The sequence below is a fragment of the Mus musculus genome, chromosome 1, assembly GCF_000001635.26.
Source record: "Mus musculus strain C57BL/6J chromosome 1, GRCm38.p6 C57BL/6J".
NCBI classification, from domain to species: domain Eukaryota; kingdom Metazoa; phylum Chordata; class Mammalia; order Rodentia; family Muridae; genus Mus; species Mus musculus.
In genome coordinates, this window is record NC_000067.6 from 188,761,920 (window position 1) to 188,782,604 (window position 20,685).

The 20,685-nt window shown below is 41.8% G+C and overlaps 1 protein-coding gene across 2 annotated transcripts in view; it reads left to right on the forward strand.

The window, feature by feature from the left end:
• The window catches only part of Ush2a (usherin), a 702,660-nt gene that overhangs the window by 499,082 nt on the left and 182,893 nt on the right, over window positions 1–20,685 (forward strand). For both annotated transcript variants that reach the window (NM_021408.3, XM_017319869.1), the window contains one exon: window positions 20,401–20,599. In NM_021408.3, coding sequence (NP_067383.3) covers window positions 20,401–20,599 — 199 coding nt within the window. The remainder of the gene's footprint in view (window positions 1–20,400; window positions 20,600–20,685) is intronic.

Consider the following 20,685-nt stretch of genomic DNA (forward strand, 5'->3'; position numbering starts at 1 on the left):
CATCGCTAGGGGAACTTAGTAGTATATATTACAAATTGGGGACACAGAATAGCAGAGACGATGCAGTGAGATAAAATCAGAGATCGAGACTACGGTGTGAACACAGAATTTAGCTATGTTCTCTAGCTCTGTTCTCTATGTCAAGTAGTCAATCAGAAATGCCCTCTTCTAAGAAACTGCTAATTTTTATCTGGAAAACAATAAATCACATAATGTAAAATACCTCCATATAATAGAATATGGGACCTTCCAAAAGATATAAATAATAGTTTGTACTTCAGGTATCCAATGGGAAGGAACGCCGTGCTGATGAGTCACCCGTGAAATTTCTGAAGCTCCAAGCCAGCTTTATATGGGTGGGCATATCCCTCTTCAAGTTGGAAAGGGACTAAGATAAACACAGAAAATTACTTGATAAACACAAACAGTGTATGTGCAGAAAACACACAATCTAAAAGAAGAGGAAAGCCTCTGTCAAGGAGACAAAAACCAGGATACCAGAAAAATAAAAGGAGTCCTTGATGGTAGAAGAAGGAACATTGTAGGTGTTGGAGGTGTGAGCGCTAGGGTGAAACTTCGGGAGAAGCTCTGAGATGCTGTTTCCAAACATGCAGTAAGAAAGAACAGAAAAGGGAAAGCTGGGAAAGTTCGGATGCACTGGGAGATATGATTGAGAATAGCCTGGACATCACTGAAGAGAAAAAGTAACCAAAGAGTCACAGGCCGCTGAGTCACATGGCCGCTGAGTCACATGGCTGCTGAGTCGTGGGTTGCTGAGTCTCCTGGCCTAGCAAATGCTTTCACAAAGCATTCTCAGCATCTTTTACTTCTGTCCAATATGTGGGGGAAGGTCTCATGTTTTTAATAGAAATTTTTGGTATATGGGGTCTGTATTAGTCAGGGTTCTCTAGAGTCACAGAACTTATAGATAGTCTCTATATAGTAAAGGAATTTATTGATGACTTACAGTCTGCAACCCAATTCCCAACAATGGTTCAGTAATAGCTGTGAATGGAAGTCCAAGGATCTAGTAGTTGCTCAGTCGCACACAGCAAGCAGGCGAAAGAGTGAGAGTGAGACTCCCTTCTTCCATTGTCCTTATATGGTCTCCAGCAGAAAGTGTAACCCAGATTAAAGGTGTGTGCCACCACACCTTTGTTCCCAGATGACCTTGAACTCGGAGATCTCTCTGTCTTAATCTTCTGGAATCCATAGCCACTATGCCTCAAGATCTCCATACCAAGATCCAGGTCTGAAACTTCTATCTCCCAGCCTCCAGATTAGGATCACTGGTGAGCCTTCCAATTCTGGATTGTAGTTCATTCCAAATATAGTCAAGTTGACAACCAGGAATAGCCACTACAGGGTCCTTCTCTCATTTACCACTATCTTAATAGGTATGGGTGATATATTACTATAATTCTACTTTGCATTTCCCTGATGTTTGATGAGACGAGTTATTTTTCTTACATTATTTGTCAATTACCTAACTGATGGAAATCCTTGTGAATCTATTGCTAGTTTAATTGGATTCATTATTTTCTTATTAGATTTGTCATGTTTTTCATAATAGTTATATACATATATATTTGGAAATTATTTCTGTCTAATATCTTACAGGAAATGTTTGCTCCAGTCTATGGCTTGTCTTAGAGTTTGGGAAAGAGGTGGGTGGTTTTGTTCTGTTCTGTTCTGAGACCAAGGTCTCATGTAGTCTTATGGTCCCAACTGGCTTCAAACTTGCTGTGCGTAGCATAGTGTCTTAGTCTAGTCGGTGTTCTATTGCTGTGAGGAGACATCATGGCCATGGCGATTATTACAAAGGAAAGCATTTAATTGAGGCTGGCTTAGAGTTTCCGATGGTTGATGGTTGTCTATTATCATCATTAGCATGATAGCAGACAGGCAGACGAGATGCTGAGGAGGTAGCTGCAGTTCCACATCCAATCAGCAGGCAGCAAGAAGAAAGAAAGAGACACTGAGCCTGGCTTGGGCATTTGAAAACCCAAATGTCACCTCCAAGTGACACCTCCAACAAGGCCACATCTCCTAATCCCTGTCAAGTACGCCACTCCCAAGTGATCAAGTATTCAAACATGTGGTGAGCCTATAGGGGCCATGTCTGTTCAAAACACCACACCTAGGGAGGCCTTGAACTTCTCATCCTCCTGTCTCAGCCTCCCAAGTGCTGGAATTACAGGTGTGGGCCACCATGCCAGGCCACAGTAGGGAATCTTCTCAAGTCACTTAGTAGTTTTTACAAAGCGAAAGACTTCAATGTCAGGGTCACTGTCTTTGTCTTTTCTTTTGGTCTGGCTTCTACCTCTGGTGTTAACACTAGAGCTCTGCTGTGTTTGAGCTTGGGAACTTCTCTGCTATACAGCAAGTTCACGACCATCTTGGGCTGTATGAGATCCTGGGTCAAGGGAAAAAGCCAAAACTCCAAAAATACAAATTATATTCCTCCTATCTTTCTTCTCCTAAAACAGTTTTCTGTTTATATTTTGAACTTACATCTGTAATTAAAACTGGTGTGTGGGACAAGGTTAGTATTATTTTTATTTTCTGTTGTTTTTTTTTTTTTTAAACTAAGTATTTTGTTGCTGCAACAGTTTGTTACAGTATTTTTTTTTCCTGCTGAATATTTTAGAATGCTGTGAAAGTGAATACGAGCACATTCTAGAGAGCACATTCTAGAGAGCACTTTTGAATCTTCTATTGAATTTATCAATATGTCTATCAGTTCACCCACAGCACGCTTCCCCAGGCTGATTGTTATGGACTCATGTGGCCCAGGAAAAAATAGAGTCTGGCTCTTCTGTTTGATTTTCTGAAAGCTTGTTTTAGCTTTTCCTTTTAATTCTGTTTTTCCAAAGAGATGTTGGAAACAATTTCTAACACCTACAATAATCTCTGTGGTTTTAATTAGGACTGCATTAAGTCTGTGAGTCCACTGGAAGAAAATTTGTATCTCAGTAGCATCTAATCTTTCAAGTGTTAGGCAAGTAAAGTGCTTATGTGTCTGATACATCCATCTCATCAACATTTGACAGAGCTCTGAAGTACAGAGTAGTGAAGTAGTTTCATTAGATTTGTGCCTAATTGTTTCCTTTTAGGGGTGCCATTATTAATGTTCCTTTAAGCAAATTAAAATTTAATTGTTCATTATTGGCATGTAGAAACACCATTGATTTTGATATAATAAAACTGTGTTCAGCAACCTTACTACACTCATTATGAGCGTTGGGCATGGTATCATAGATTCCTGAATTCCACACGGATCTGCAAAACAAAGCTTTCAGTCTTTTATCACTAAGGATGTTCTTTGTCACCTATGAGATGCAGGGAGAACGCTTTTATATCTTTTGGTACTCACTCTCTCAGAGTTATTTATTCTTATGAATATGTATAAATCGTGAATTACATATTTTCCCACATTTTACATTTTTGGGTGATTAAGTATGTGCTAATTGCGAAGACATTAAGCAGTCAGCTTTCTCTGGCTAAGCCCGTTGTGGCTGTGGAGTGTTTCACATGTTGCTGGGAGCTGCTGGCTTTAGTCTGCAGATGTTTCTGCCTCTCTCACAGAACTGCTTCCTGCTGTGCCTTTTTTTTTTCTGTCCATGCCTATAGCTTGTTTGACTGCCTTGCTGATTCTGTCCCTATAGAATGGCTTAAGGGCTACTCCTTTCTTTATTTTGTAGAGAAATTCCCTAAGATGTTATTATATACTTCTTAAATGTTGGTGGAATTTACTGATCAAACCCACTCTTGCCTGAGTTTTTCTTGGCGAAAAACCTTTAACTTGGAATGCAAGTTTCCTAATTATTTGTAATTTTTCTAGCTGCTTCTTTCCAACTCGGCTTTTTTTTTTAAACTTGGTTGTGCAAAGAGTTGATCAATTTCAAACAATATGTCAGCTTTAAGAGCAGAATTCTGTTTACAGTATATGTGTTGATTTATTTCCTTCTATGGTAGAGTCTTCTTAGAGGCTTGTAATTTAGATTGTCTTGGTTTTATTGATATTTTCTGGGGTTTTTTTTAAATTAGTTCTTTGATAATTTCATACAATGTGTTTTTATCATGTTCAACCTCTCTTCCCCAGCTCTTCCCAGACTCACCACCTGCCCAGCTTTGTGCCCAAGCTCTGCTGTGACAATGAATGTATTCAGCAGTGTGGCTGTCCACTAGAACCTGGTTAACCTACTCGAGGCTACACCCTTTAAGAAAACTACCTCTACCCAGCCCCCTCTCTTCAAAACTATCTTTTGCCAATAGTTCCTCAGATAAAGGTGGGACTTCAAGCTTCCTTCTTCATGCTGGGAATTTATCTGGCTTGAGCTTGCACAGGCTCTACACAGGCTGGCACAACCACTGAGTTTTTATGTAAAGTCACCCTGCTGTGTCTGGAAAACAGTTTTCTTTAGTCATCTACTGCTTCTGACTCTTAAGATCTTTCCAGTCTCTCTTCTTCAATGGTCCCTGAGCCTTGAGAAAGGGGTGCAGGGAACACAGGTGTCCCATTTAGAATGGAGTACTCTGTGATGTCTTCTGTGCAGCTTGACAAATTGTGGTCTCTATGAGGGCAGCCACAATCTCCTCCTACACTATGTAGTGTCTTTATAGGGTTTCTACTGAAAGCAGTCTTACTGATTCAACATCATTCCTATTAAAATTCCAACACAATTCTGCACAGAATTTGAAAGGATCGTTTTAAATTTGGGGAGGGGGTAAAAAACAAGAATAGCCCAAACAATCATGAACAATTAAAGAAAAAAGACACCTGCTGGAGCTATCTACATCCCAGATTTCAAGTTATACTACAGAGCTATCATAATGAAAAAGAAGAAAGGCATGTTATTTGGTTTAAACACAGACACATGGGTCAGAGAAATAGAATTGAGGAACCACATATAAGGACATAAACTTATTGCCAACTGACTTTTTGAAAAAGAGGTCAAAATTGCATACTAGAGAAAAGATGACTTCTTCAACAAGTGGTGCTATTTAAACTGGAGATAGCTACATGCCAAAGAAGGAAAGTAGATCTGTAGCTCTCACCTTGTACAAAACTCAACTCTGAATGGAGCCACATCCTCAACCTAGGACCTGATGATAGACTGACATGTGATCAGATATATAAAGACATCTAGTAGAAGGAGAAAGTGGGGAATACACTTAAACTCACCGGCAGGCAAGGACCTTCTGAACAGGATCTCTCCAGCTAAGGCATTTAGACCAACACCAGGTAAACAGGATCTCTTGAAACTACAGCCCATCCTTTTTACAAAGGGCACCATCAGCCAAGTACCAAGGGGGGCTACAGAGTGGGGAAGAATCTTTATTGTTTGGGAGGGATTTTTGTCATCAAAATAGTTTATAATAGTTAAATGCCTCTTAAATATACATGATATCTTCTGAAGCTAAAAGTAATATGCACTCAATCAGTTTTAAAAATCTATTTGGAACATTAACATGATAGAAGTAGAGAAAAATCTCTTATGAAGTCCTCTATAAAAGGAAATTGTGACAAGACCTTGATTACACAGAAATCGTTCCATCTCCAAGGGAGAATACGTAGCCTAACTGTGGCTTCATAGAATGAATTGGGTAGTGTTCCTTCTGTTTCTATTTTGTGGAATAGGTTGAAGAGTATTGGTATTAGGTCTTCTTTGAAGGTTTGATAGAACTAAACCCATCTGCTCCTGGGCTTTTTTTTTTTTTTTTTTTTTTTTTGGGAGACTTTTAATGACTGCTTCTACTTCTTTAGGGGTTATAGGACTGTTTAGATGGTTTATCTGGTCCTAATTTGACTTTGGTATTTGGTATCTTCTAGAAAATTGTCCATTTTATCCAGATTTTCCATGTTTGTTGAGTATAAACTTTTGTAGTAGGATCTGATGATTTTTTGAACTTCCTCAGTTTTTGTTGTTCTCTCTTTTCATTTCCGATTTTGTTAATTTGGATACTGTTTCTGTGTTCTCTGGTTAATCTGGCTAAGGGTTTATCTGTCTTGTTGATTTTCTCAAAGAACCACCTCCTGGTTTGGCTGATTCTTTGTATAGTTCTTTTTGTTTCTATTTGGTTGATTTCAGCCCTGAGTTTGATTATTTCCTGCCTTCTACTCCTCTTGAGTGTATTTGCTTCTTTTTGTTCTAGAGCTTTCACGTGTGCTGTCAAGCTGCTAGTGTGTGCTCTCTCCAGTTTCTTTTTGGAGGCATTCAGAGCTGAGTTTTTCTCTTAGGAATGCTTTCATTGCGTCCCATAAGTTTGGGTGTGTTGTACCTTCATTTTCATTAAATTCTAAAAAGTCTTTAATTTCTTTCTTTATTTCTTCCTTGACCAAGTTATCACTGAGAAGAGCATTGTTCAGCTTCCATGTGTATGTGGGCTTTCTGGTTTTTGGTGGTGGTGATGGTGGTTGTGATGGTGGTGGTGGTGAAGACCAGCCTTAGTCTGTGGTGATCTGATAGGGTGCATGGGATTATTTCAATCTTCGTGTATCTGTTGATGACTGTTTTCTGACTGATTTTATGGTCAATTTTGGAGAAGGTACCATCAGGTGCTGAGAAGAAGGTATATTCTTTTGTTTTAGGATGAAATGTTCTATAGATATATGTTAAATCCATTTGGTCCATAACTTCTGTTAGTTTCAATGTGTCTCTATTTAGTTTGTATTTCCATGGTCTCCCCATTGATGAGAGTGGGGAGTTGAAATCTCCCTCTATTATTGTGTGAGATGCAAAGTGTGCTTTGAGTTTTACTAAAGGTTCTTTTATGAATGTGGGTGCCCTTACATTTGGAGCGTAGATGTTCAGAATTGAGAGTTCTTGGTAGATGTTTTTCTTTGATGAGTGTGAAGTGTCCTTCCTTATCCTTTTCCATAACTTTTGGTTAAAGTTGGTTTTATTCAATACTAGAATGACTACTCCAGCTTGTTTCTTGGGACCATTTGCTTGGAAATTTGTTTTTCAGCCCTTTACTCTGAGGTAGCGTCTGCCTTTGACTCTGAAGTATGTTTCCTGTATGCAGCAAAATGCTGGATCCTGTTTATGTATCCAGTCTGTATTCTATGTCTTTTTATTGGGGAACTCAGTCCATTGATGTTAAGAGATATTAAGGAAAAGTGATTGTTGGTTCCTGTTATTTCTGATGTTATTTTTATGTTTGTGTGGCTATCTTCTTTTGGTTTTGTTGAAAGAAGATTACTTTCTTGCTTTTTCTAGGGTGTTGTTTCCCTCCTTGTTTTGGAGTTTTCCATCTATTATCCTTTTTAGGGCTGGATTTGTGGAAAGATATTGTGTAAATTTGGTTTTGTCATGAAATATTTTGGTTTCTCCCTCTATGGTAATTGAGAGTTTTGCTAGGTATAGTAGCCTGGGCTGGCATTTGTGTTCTCTTAGGGTCTGTATGACATCTGCCCAGGATCTTCTAGCTTTCATAGTCTCTGTTGAGAAGTCTGGTATAATTCTGATAGATCTGCTTTTTCCCTTACTTCTTTTAATATCCTTTCTTTGTTTAACACATTTGGGGTTTGACTATTATGTGGCAGAAGGAATTTCTTTTCTGGGAGGAATTTCTTTTCTGGTCCAGGCTATTTGGAGTTCTGTAGGGTTCTTGTCTGTTCATGGGCATCTCTTTCTTTAGGCTAGGGAAGTTTTATTCTATAAATTTGTTGAAGATATTTACTGGCCCTTTAAGTTGGTATCTTCACTCTCTTCTATACCTATTATCCTTAGGTTTGGTCTTCTCATTGTGTCCTGGATTTCCTGAATGTTTGGGGTTAGGAGCTTTTTGCATTTCACATTTTCTTTGATTGTTGTGTCCATGTTTTCTATGGTGTCTTCTGCACCTGAGATTCTCTCTTCTATCTCTTGTGTTCTGTTGGTGATGCTTGCATCAGTGACTCCTGATCTCTTTCCTAGGTTTTCTATCTCCAGAGTTGTCTTCCTTTGTGATTTCTTTATTGTTTCTAGTTCCATTTTTTAGATCCTGGATGGTTTTTTTTTTCAATTCCTTCTACTGTTTAGTTGTGTTTTCCTATAATCCTTTAACGTATTTTTGTGTTTCCTCTTTAAGGGCTTCAACCTGTTTACCTGTGTTCTCCTGTATTTCTTTTAAATCAGAGCCTTGCTTCTCTGGTGTGTTTGTGATATGCAGGGCTTGCTGTGGTGGGAGTACTGGGTTCTGCTGATGCCAAGTAGCCTTGGTTTCTGTGTCTTATGTTCTTGCCCTTGCCTCTCACCATCTTGTTTTCTCTGGTGTTAGCTGGTCTTGCTGTCTCTGACTGTGGTTTGTCCCTCCTGTAAGCCTGTGTGTCAGTACTCCTAGGAGACCAGTTCTCTCAAGGATGAATTTGGGTATGGAGAGTTGTGTGGCAAAGGGTCAGCTCCAGGACACAGATGGACACCGGAAGAATCTTGTTCCCTGCTGTTCCATGGTTTCTGTGTCTTAGAGGTTCTGGATGGGCCCCACTTGGGCCAGAAATTTGAGTAGAAGTGGTCTTACCTGTGCTCACAGGTGTGTTGGCACTCCTGGGAAACCAGCTCTCTCCCTATGGTATTTGGGTATATAGTGTTGTAGCACAGGATACTCTTCATTGTTTTGTTTTGTTTTGTTTTGTTTTCTACTCTAGATTATTCTGCTCTTGACTGTTTTTCTCTTCCTTTTTGCTTTTCTACTGTTTCCTCAGAGGCTTCATTTGTATGAGAGGAAGTAAAGAGACTGTTGCTTTGAGTTTTCCTCTGGCTTAGGCAGAGCACACTGTAAGATGAGACGCTCTCATTTGTGTAAAATACTTTTTACTTATGGTTGGATCTTACTGCCCTATAGATTGTTCACAAGGAGATAGATTAACTAAACACTTTAGAGGGTTTTTTTTGTTTGTTTGTTTGTTTGTTTTTCAGATACTTAATACATATTTTTAGTTTAATTCTCATGTGTTCTAGGGACATTGGTTCGTGATTTTTCAGTTTTCTTACATGAATTAAGGTTTGTTTCAGGGCACAGATACAATCTATCTTAGTTATTAAATGCAGACCAGTTACACTTGAAGAGAGTGAGTATGCCTCTGTGATGGGTGTGTTTTACACATGCTGGGTAGAAGAGGCTGAGTCATGGTGACTTTGGATTATCTATAGACTTACTGTCCTTCTGTGTTGTTCTGTCAATTATTGTCAGAGGAGCTGTGTTGTCTCTACATATAACTGTATTCTTTTCTATTGCTGCTTTGGATGTGTGAAGGGAAATTAAAAGAAGACATACCTTACAGTGACTTTTCTATGAGGATACAAACTGATTAGAACTTCAGTGACATACTGCTACATTGGAATGGGGAATTCGGGGTAACCTGTGTGTTCTCAGGCCATGATTATTTCATTTCTAAAAGAAACTACTGCCTCTATTATTTGAGGTGAGAGATGTTTAGTGTGACAACGACAGGTACATTGGTTTTACCTTATACATTGGATGTGTTGTTACCAAATACATACGTGCAGACTGTGCTTTACTGACGTGATAAACTAACCCTTTGCTCATTTTGTGGTTAACCCTTTCTAGCCCTCAAACTTTCCTTGTTTTTATCCCTTTAGTACCTGATGTGCATATAACCACCCCAGATTTCATTAGAATAGTTTAGAATAATGAGATAGTTTCCTGAAATCATTTTTTTAAACATTGCGCTGTGGTACAATAACTTTGTTCATAGCCGCTAAAGACAAATTCATTCTCTCTTACCTGTGGTTAACAATTGTGCTTAAGTTTAGGCTAAATATTTTCTCCTTCTCTGTCAGTAACTTAGCACCCAGCTCGTTCTCCTCCATGTACACCCTTCCCCATGGCTCACTCAGGACTTGACAGGGCCACTGTAGGAAGGTTCAGGTGATGAAGCATGTCCTCACATGTGCGACACACTCAGGAACATGCCAGTCAAAGTTGACTCTGAATGTGTACTACTTCGTTTCTGAATCTTCTAGCGCTTCCCAAGTCTTTCTTGTGCTTTCTTTCCTGGACCTTTGGCTGAAATGTTATTTTTTTCTGGGACTTCTGCCTTCTGACATCCTCACAGTTTGCACAACTGATGCTACTTTGGGGGGAATGAGGAGAAAGCAAGAGGAAACAGCAAAGATCTCCCTCCCTGAGTTTATTCTCTGGGCCACAGGGGTCCTTTTTCTGGTTCCTCTGAATAGAAAAGGGATCTATCTGTCCTTGGTCTTTCTGATTCCACTTAGGCTAGAGCAGCAATGGTGCTTCCCCTGACAAGATCCATCCCTCCAGCAGGGCCATGGAGAAAACTGAGGGAGCAAAACAGAATGAGGATTTGCCCCACACTTTGTACTGCACAGATCTTTCCCTCTGCAGTGTCCAGCCAAAAAGATTGACAAATCTTGCTGGCCTTTCAGGCTTCATGTTCATGGCTCTCTGTCTCACACTGCCCTTAGGTTGTACATGGAGGTTAGGGTAAAATGGGGAGTACATTTACTGACATAAGCTCTTCATGACTTGATGCCTCTCCTGATGTTACTACCATGGTTACGTCCCAGAGTCCTCAGAGCGCTATATGCACAGACTTTCCCACTATGATACATGGAGAGAGGGGGCAGAGTAGCTTTACTCCATGCTCATCAGCGCCAGATACCTCTCTCCACTGTAGTTTTCTTTATTGCAATGCCTTTAGCTGATTTTATTTTCCTCTTTTCAGTCAGAGATCTAACAAAAAAAAAATTGAAAGACACCATTCACAACAAAATGTTGGCACGTAAAATGTTTTCCTTCTTAAAATGAACCATTGTGGCACAGTACCAGTTCCCAAAGGCAAGGCTGCAAGGAGGGGTACAGGATGCCAAGCTATCCATCAAAGCACACCAGCACCAAAGCAGTTAGCCTCATTTGAGCATAACATTGTCTGTGTGATTTCGTTATACTCTCTGGCATTGGATATTTGTTAATTACGTTTCTGGTTTGTTTGTTTTTTTTTTAATCTCTTTTATGTTAGCAATATATAAAAATCATATGTGAAATTCACTCAAAAAAATGTCAGTAGATTGACTTTACCTCTAGAACATGGCAAATAACTTATAAAGCATACATTCTCAATGCCCCCCCTTGATAAAATGCAATGTCAGCAGAAGTTAGCTCTGATATACTCTACTAGCATGCAGTTATCACATGAGCATGCAGTTATCACATGAGCATGCAGTTATCGCATGGGCATGCAGTTATCACATGGGCATGCAGTTATCACATGAGCATGCAGTTATCACATGAGCCCGTTTGATTAGATGCCCGGACTTCATCCACTCCTCCTTGTCTTTGACCTTAACTTACACGGTGGTGGTTTTGACTGCATCATCCTGCAGTGCGGGCTCTTGCCATGTTCCCCACATTCTGCCTACCACAGAGGCACACACGCATGCAGAAAGATCATATGGGCCATGGTAGCTTCCCAATCTGCCCCTTTAGAAATGAGCTCTGCTCCAACCCTGCACATTCCCTTCCTGTCATCTTATCATTGGCTGCTTCGGTGTCCCCAAAGAATACTAACTACTGATCGATACCCCAGACATGTCTGGCCACGGCCTACACGTGCCCTGGGTAGTTCATTTATTTGCCTTGGAGGATTTGCTAGAGTGGAATTTAATCAATAGCTAATTCATTAATTCTAGTCCTTGAGACTGTAGAGGCAGCGCTGGGTGGTGAGGACAGGCTGGCCCCCACTTTGATTGAAATATGACAAGCACTCCAACCAACAGCTTCCCTGGGTACAGGGCTGCCTGGGAAGTTTGCTTATCCTGTCTCCATAAGAGGAGAAGCTGAGAAGAAAAACATAAGAAAGGTTTTTCCCGTCACTGCCAGTCTCCGGAAGCCCACGGTTTCCAGGCATGGGGCTCCAGGGAAAGTCAAGAGAGAGCCCAGGCCTCATCTTTTATTGCCTTTAATTGAGACCACATTGGTTTGAGGCTGAACCGCTGGTGCTGTGTCTGAGGTATAAGTCCTTGGGATGCTTACAAAATGATTGTTTTCATTTTTGCCTGGAGATACTGAGTAAAGCCCATTATATTTTTATAATGCAACATTTCCGTCGTTGTGATGATAGGACCAGTTACAGGCCGCATTCTTCCAAAGGCGTTAAACCATGAGAACTGTGCATAAAACCCAGGGTATTTTCAAATTCCTTACCTCGGAGCTGAGTCTGGTGGGAGAGGTCAGAGATTTCAGAGCTTTCTTCTCCTCTTGTTTTGAAGAGAAACTGGGAGGCTCCCAGACTTTAATACTGTGCTTTCGAATTTAAAGTTTCAAAAACATACATGTGCTGTGACGTAAACCTATGTTTTCATTTATTTCAATAGAGAAAATATGAGATGCAACCTATTAAATTGTATCTCTATCTCATGTCCTCAGCCACCGGTTCTCAGCCTTCCTAGTGCTGCAATACAGTTTCTCATGTTGCTACTTCATAACTGGATGTTTGCTACTGTTATGCATTGTAGCTATTTTTGAAGATGGAGGTTTGCCAAAGATGTTGTGACCCACGGCCTGAGAAATGCTGCTCTAAGCTTGCTAATATGGACAGCTGGAAGTTACTTTTAATTCAGCATTTCTGTTTGACTCTTTAGAAGGTATGAGGAAGGCTCTCCAGACAGAGGAGCTGGGGTCGGCTCAATACTGTGCTACAGAACTCAATGTCTGTGACCACAGCAGCTTTCGGAACTTACTCCTGATGCTCCGTCACCTGCACATGTATGTGTGTGCTCCCTTCTACTTCCGGAACACCCACTGGCTAAGCAGATCACTCACTGGTGCAGCCTTTGTGCACCCACCTCTTCCTCCTCCCTCACTTGTAGATGATTCACCCATTCCATGCTCTCTGAAATCCATTTCTGGGTTCATTTGCTAGCACACTCATTAATTACAGGGTGGCATCAACAGAAAGATGCACTCCCTATTCAGAGAGTGTAAATACTTGCAGTATTTCATGAGTCATGGTACCCTCATGGCCCCTGACCCTGCTGTGTCCCTGAACCATGCCAGTATCTCCAACTATCTGTTGATTTTCTCATGTGATGTCTCTTATCATGTCTGTAACCTGGAACCAAAAGTTATTCTTTTGATTCATTCTGGTCATCTTTTCCTGCAAACACACCCCATCCCACACATAAAAAAAAGTTCATGTATTGAAAGTTTTCATCTTTTTTAATTTTGGGTGTTTTTGCTGTTGTTGTTTAGTTTGGTTTGGTTTGGTTTTTTTTTTTTTTTTTTTTTTGGTTTTTCGAGACATGTGTCTCTGTGCAGCCCCGGCTGTCCTGGAACTCACTCTGTAGACCAGGCTGGCCTTGAACTCAGAAATCCACCTGCCTCTGCCTCCCAAGTGCTGGGATTAACGGCATACACCACCACTGCCCAGCACCTTTCTCTTTTTTAAAGCTCACAGAATCTACATAGTGTTTCCTGTGTGTGCCTGGGCATCTAATGGAGCATCGGTGGCCTTTCAGAGGCTGCATCTCTGAAGAAATCTTCCTCTATCTACCCTAGCATCTGACAACAGCCCACAGCTTCTCAGTTAGGAATAGGATCTCATGAACACCTCCCTTGGTTTTGCTTGAATTTTGATGAGGATTCACTCGCCCTGTACAGGTCTTGCGTGTGCAGTCACGGCCACTATGAGTTGACATGTGTGTGGTTTTGTCATGCCCAACAAATAATTCACTACAGACGTTCATTCACTGCTTCTGGATCCTGTGATCTTCCTACCTCCTCTCTGGTCTGGTCTCTGAGGCCTGGGGGAAAGAGGATACAATTAGTTAGGTTGTCTCCTTTAGAGATGAGTACTTCACAGTCTCCTTACCCTCTTTCTGCTGACTGCATGGATCTCTGTATTAGTCACCATTCTTCTGCCAAAGAAGCCCCACTGGTGAGGGCTGAGGGATGCACTGACCTGTGGGTGTGAACATAAGAACTTAGGGTCAGTTATTACTGTGTACATTTAGCAGAGTGAGGGGATTAGGTTCTTCCCAAATCCGCTGGCCTAGCCAGTTACCAGTCTGGGCCCAATTAACAGCTCATTCTTGGGAAAGGGAATTTAAATCCAGTCAGAAAGCAACCGATTGGTTACTCCCATAACATTGACGCCATCGTTGTGCCAGTGCCATCTTGTCACGACAGTCATTATTGGAACCCACAGAGTTAAGAGCTGGGCAAGATAGTGGGTGACTTTTCTCCATGGTGACACTCATAGAACCTTCCAGCAGTAGGAAAGCTGGCCAGGTCAGTGCCAGCTTGATGGCTGGAAAGAAGGAAGCTTCCAGGCCAGGGCCAGGTTGACATCTCCATCTCTGTGATTCAAGTCTGTGTTGTGTTCAGTGTCCGTTCTTATCACCGAATTCTCAGGGTAACCAGGGCAACGGCAATAGCCTAGTGGCCAGCAACTTGAAAAGAGCAAACCTGGATTTAGCACTGAGCTTTTGTTTGCCCATATATCCAGGAGAAGCACTGTTCCCCATTGTGGAGTACCTCCACTTAAACTCCCTTTTAAATTATGGTTTTTCTGTGTGTGTGTGTGTGTGTGTGTGTGTGTGTGTGTGTCTGTCTGTCTGTCTGTCTGTCTGTCTGTCTGTCTGTGTGTCTGTATGTATGTATGTATGTGTGGGAGGCTAAGTGTGCACTTGCCAGAGCACACATGAGGTGCCCAAAGCACAACTTTTCAGAGTCAGTTCTCTCTTCTAGCATGTGAGTCCCAGAGATGGAATCCAGCCCAGGTTGATGGTAAGAGCCTACATCTGCTCTAGCCACATTATTGGCCTAATATGGCTACTTTTATGACCAAGTTCATTAAGCATTAATTTCAGCTGCCTTGCTGCCAGGCAAGAGCCAACATCTCATGTGTGGCTCTTCTCCATGGCTGCTGCCATCATCCTTCTCCAGTCTTCACTACTTCATTTTATAGAACCTGTGTGAAAGCTACCCAAATTCAGTTAGATTTATAGAGGAAAGATTTGCAATCTAACCCTTGATAGCCTCAGATATTGTCATCTATGGCTTCCAAATTATTTCTCATTTTGGTGATTAATATTTATGATCAACAATTACATGTTTCATTCCGTGGCTAGCAAAAATATTAAGCTCCTGTCTATCTCAAAGCTTCTGTTTCCTTGACCCAGCCCTGATTGCTTGATGCAGCTTATATTTCCCTGCTCCTTGGTCTTGCTTACTCCTTACCCTTTGTCCAGTGTGTTTCCTTCCTGCGTCACTCACTGGCTACTGTCACTGCCCATCGTAGACCCTGGCTCTCAGATGAAGCTCTTTTGGACAGTCTATGTTTCCCTTGCAAAGTCCCCAAGAAGATCTTCTCATAACCAGATCTCCTGATATGTGTAATGATCTCTACTGTTGATGGCTGTGGTGCCAAAAGACAAAACACCTGGTGGGGCAGGGGGAGATCTCACTCATCCCACAAGGCTGCCATCCTGGGTTAAGTTCCTTCAAGGTAGCCCAGCCTCCCGTCTTGCCTGTCAACCACTCAGCTAATGGAATTTGCTCAAGTCTACCATGTTAAACCTAACTTTGTGTTGTCTATACATGGTCATCATCAGCACAAAGCCAGTGCGCTTCCCCTCTGGCCAGCAGCATGCTCTAACAGAGAGGCAAGCATCATCTCCTATGATCAGTTACCGAGCCAATTCCTCTATCAGACCATCACCTAGCCACACTCCACTCCAGCGATAACAGATCAGGGTTAGTTACTTCCATGTGCCAGACACAAACCACGGGAAGCAAGGACTGCCAATTTCTCTGCTTTCACTCTCTCTGCATGATGCACTTGGAGCCTGGTTCCAGAGCCTAGGAAATGTCGGGGGTAGGGGTGGGAGAAAGGAATGGGAACGTTATGTAAATAACTCCCCTCTCCTATCTTGGCTCAGAAATTTCCAACAGTTTTCCAACACACTCAAAAACAAATCCAAATTTATTTTCTTAGCCTATAAAATCCTGCACAGTTGGCAAGCTCCAGCCCAGCCTAACACCCGCAGCCACTCTGTCTTGTTTTCTAACATTCTGTCTCTCGCTCAGTATACTCCAGGGCTACTGGATTCTTTGACCTCCTTCTCCACACAAGTTCAGCACATGGATAATGTGCAACCCTGATCAGTCCACTGTAACTCCCTTACTTTGTTTCAATCTCCCTTTGTGTTTCTGCACAGAAGACCCTAACCTCCTCCGACCATAACTTGAGGCATTAGTTATTCACATGGTGTTAATGGCTCATCTCCCTCCAGCAAAATGTAACTTTAATGATCAAAGGGACATTATCTGTCTCTTTCAATGATAAAGACAGAATGATGCCTGGTTTGCATTAGGTATTTAGTAAGTATTTGTTAAAGTTTAAACTTTGGAAAACTCCCCAAAGTCTGCTTATTTGGATTGGTTAGGACTGCTGGTGTCCCCATGTTGCCTTTGAAGGAACTCTCAAGCTGATAAACCCATCACCTGGCAGTCCCCTCCGGAGCACTACTTGAACTTCCTGAATGAAGAAGTGTGAGTGTCACCTCCGATCAGAGCACTGGTGCTCACTCTCGCTCCTCACCATTCCTGGTTTTATTCAGCCAGGTTATCAACTCAGAAGGGGCTACATGTTTTTAGAAGTAGTGGCACTTAACAGTTACCGTGCTTCACTCTCAAACCGCCCATGGGACAGTTGAAGGCTTCAGTAACTCCCTTCTTACATTATAATGTATGTGGTAGCTGAGATGTGATCTCACTCAGGAGGGTAGCTGCATTGCTGGCTGCCTGTCTACATGTTAAGTGGATTCTACTGTCATCTTATTTCTCCTGTACTGGTCCTTCCCAGCATCCCCTCTGTCTTCTTGACTATGTATTCATATACCCATCCATGTCTGCCATGATTCCTTCTTGGGTGGTCTAGAACACCTGGCTTATGTGATTTTTTAAAAATGAAAATACTTGACTTTATCGTTTCATAGTTCACGTGGTGTGCGTATGTTTTATCTGCCTTTTCTTGCTTGGTGAAGTTCTTAATAAACATACCAACAGAGCAGTTAAATACTCAACGACTTGACTCAAAATAAAAGTTAACATTTCATCAAAATACATACTTAAAATTTTATATCTAAAGTATTCTCACCATTTCTGGTAACACAGTCTAGAATATTGTTGAGGAGAGTGGATGCTACATGAACGAGTAGCAAAAAATACATTTAGTTGAGGCCTGTCTTAGGTGGATCAGAAATCCAGAGCTTTTTAATCTATAGGAGTTTAGTCAGAGGTATTGAAACATATGAGTTTTTCCCCTTGCGGCTCCAATATGCTATTTTCACAAATGATGATCAAATATTAGAATACAGTAATAAAGTGTCACTGTAGAGCCTAAGTCTTTCTACCTGACATACGGTGTTTCAGCATCTACCCGGGTAAAGGTAGCTGATAAGAAACTGTGTTAGCACTGCTCCCATGTTTATCAGAAGTGACAGATTGTTACAGGGGTAAACATATTATTATGCAACATAGCAGAAATAGAACAATAACTTTATTACCAAATGACAGAATTAAAAAGAAATGTCCAGTTGGAATGCTTGGCCCCAATGTGTTCTTTCATGTGCATACCCCTAGTGGCTTCTATCAAAGACTATTAATGTGAATTTCAATTCCTGCCCTGTCAGGCTGTCATTTAAATGTAGTCTTCGGTGGCTAGGAGATAGCCCAGCTGGTTGGGTACTTGTTGTATAATCATGGGGACATAAGTTGGATCGCCAGCCCCCTCACAAAGAGGCATGGTGGCCACAGGGCTTACTTACCAGCCAGCCAAGCCTAGTCAGTGAGCCTCAGGTCCAGTGACATACCGTGTCTTGGATTGAAAGTGCAACACTCCTGAAGAATGACACCTGAGGTTGGCCTTTGTCCTCTACACACACATGTGCCCATATGCACGGGTACCTGACTCCCAGCCACGCTCATGGAGCACGGTCATTTCTGTAATTTGCTGGCACAGTGGACATAGCTGTGGGGTCTACACAATAGAACTGACTTGAAAGTTGGATCCCTACAAAAATAGCAGTGGCTGGATTGGCCTTTGAAAGATCCCTGCATAGTGACACAGTTTACCCTCTGCAGGGTCACTGCAGGATGTACTGTGTGTACACTCCCTAGAGAATGGAAAACTAACTTCTTCGGTCTAATACAATGTCAAGGTTTCTCTTGACTGCTGCCTTCTCAGAAATATGTTTGCACCTAACCGAGTTTCTAGAAGTACTGTCGCTGAGGGCGCTGATCAGAGCCTAAACCAAAGGCAGTTTAAAAATTAATGAGTGCCTGATGACTGAAAATCAGTGCTCAGTGTAAGTTACTGGGAAACTTTGATGGCTAAGACATGATGTTGGGCCAGTGAAGTGGCTCAGTGGGTGAGGTACCTGCTGCCAAGCTTGATGACCTAGGTTTGATGCCAATGACTCCCACATGACAGATGGGCAAAAGTTGTCCTCTGACATCCACACGTCCGCCATGATGCACAAACCACACACACATAAACACAGTCAAATCAAAAGCAATGCCTTGAGACATAGCCCAGGCTTGCGTGTGCTCGCCTTGCCTTGACACATGTGCTTCAAGAGCATTCTCTGCATGCAAAGCACACTACACCTGTTTGTGACTGGTTCGACATCCAGCCAGAGACTCTGGAGTAACACAATGGGAGTTGCCATTTGTGTCAGAATTCCATTCAGTTCTCAAAAACAATTCAAAGACAATAATAATCACTTTACATTGCATAGAGAAGGTCATGCTGTGTCTCAGAAACCTGTCAACTCTCTGGAGCATTGTTTCAAACTTGCAGCTACTCTCTGCTTATGGAAAACACCATGTGGACCTCATGTGTGCAGAATCGAGGCAATCTCCATGTGAACCTGGACATTGATCTTTTTCTGTTTTGCATTTTGAGAAAACCCAGACTGACCTGAACTGATGGCTATCCCCCTGCCTCAGCTTCCTGAGTGCCGTAATGACAGACGTGAGTCACTGGGGCACTCAGATTTACTTTTCTGATCTCATTCACCACAGCAAATGGAACAGTAATGTACTGAAAAGGCAGGAAATTGTTCCACGCTCACTGTACCCCAGCCCCACAAAGTCTGCTGGTGTCTAAAATGAAATGATCACTCAGTATTTTAAGAAATCAAATGTTCTTGATAAGGGCATGTGTTATGGGAACCTCCAATTCCTAGACTCCCAACCAGAAACCACTTATGAGCTAGAGTTACCGAAGAAACAAATCTATCTAGCAGTGATTCAAATGCAAAGAAATGCCAGAGACCATTTGGAGGAAGTTAGTGATATTGAGGAGTTTCTCAGTTTGGGAATTGATCATGGCAGCAAGTGTAAGAGCCAACCATAGAGATTTACACTGCAAGACCCAGACAGAGACAGGTGATGACACTGTCTCAGAGAGCCCGGATTTTGCAGGGCTCTTCGTGATTCTCAGGGGCTTTCTTACACCACCATAGTCAACATTACTGAAGGCATCCTACAGAGAACAATGGAGAAGGTGACAGACATGTGAGGAACGCGAACATTGCATGCAGGCTTCACGGTTGTCTGCGGATGTGCACTTTGAACCAGCAAATGCCATGCCATCTGACTTTGGTTTTGGAAAGGCGAGGGTCTAGGCAAAGGATTATGTCTGCCACAGTCCAGCTTTTGCTGTGCTGACCAAGGCTTCTCTGCCTTGTGCTTTTCTTCAATAAACCTGACGTGCTATGGGTTCTTCCCATTTCTCACAGTGACATTTTCTTCTTGCCTCTGAAACGTCAAGTGAGAGAACACTGGACCTCTGCCATGTAGTACTTTCCAGAAACTAAACAGTTTGGGTTAAGTCTTAAAACATACTCAATGGCAGTCATGTATATCAGTGTGTATGTGTGTGTGTGTGTATCTATATGTATATGATATAGATATATATCATATATATATGCATCAGCAAGTATTGTGTATTAGTACCCATTCCTCCCATCCATGCTTCAGTCAGAGAATTGCTCATTAAATAAGAGCCTTTGACCAACCTGGAGGACTGCATAAACAAGGTTGATAGTAATTGTATTAAATAGTGTCTTTTTTTTTTTTTTTTTTTTTTGGTTTTTCGAGACAGGTTTTTCTCTGTATAGCCCTGACTGTCCTAGAACTCACTCTGTAGACCAGGCTGGCCTCGAACTCAGAAATCCACCTGCCTCTGCCTCCCAAGTGCTGGGATTAAAGGCGCGTGCCACCACGCCAGGCTTAAATATTGTCTTTTTAATAGTCTTGAATCTAGCCTGGAGTGGTGCTTCACACATGCAATTATGAACAGATCAGGCACAAACAGAGGCAAATATGCATTCACGTGTATATTTTTATCTGTTGCAGATCCCTTCAAATAGATTGGACAACACCAGCAAATCCAAATGGTATCATTCTTGGGTATGACGTTTTGCGGAAAACATGGCGCCCATGCTCTGAAACCCAGAAGTTAACAGACAAACCGCGTGATGAGCTTTGCAAAGCAGTCAAGTGCCAATACCCTGGAAAAGTCTGTGGGCACACGTGCTACTCTCCAGGAACTAAGGTAGAGCTCTTCACAACACCAGGGAAAGCCATCACCACACTCTATTGTGATATACGCTTCTCATGTTAACGATGTGAAGACCCCAT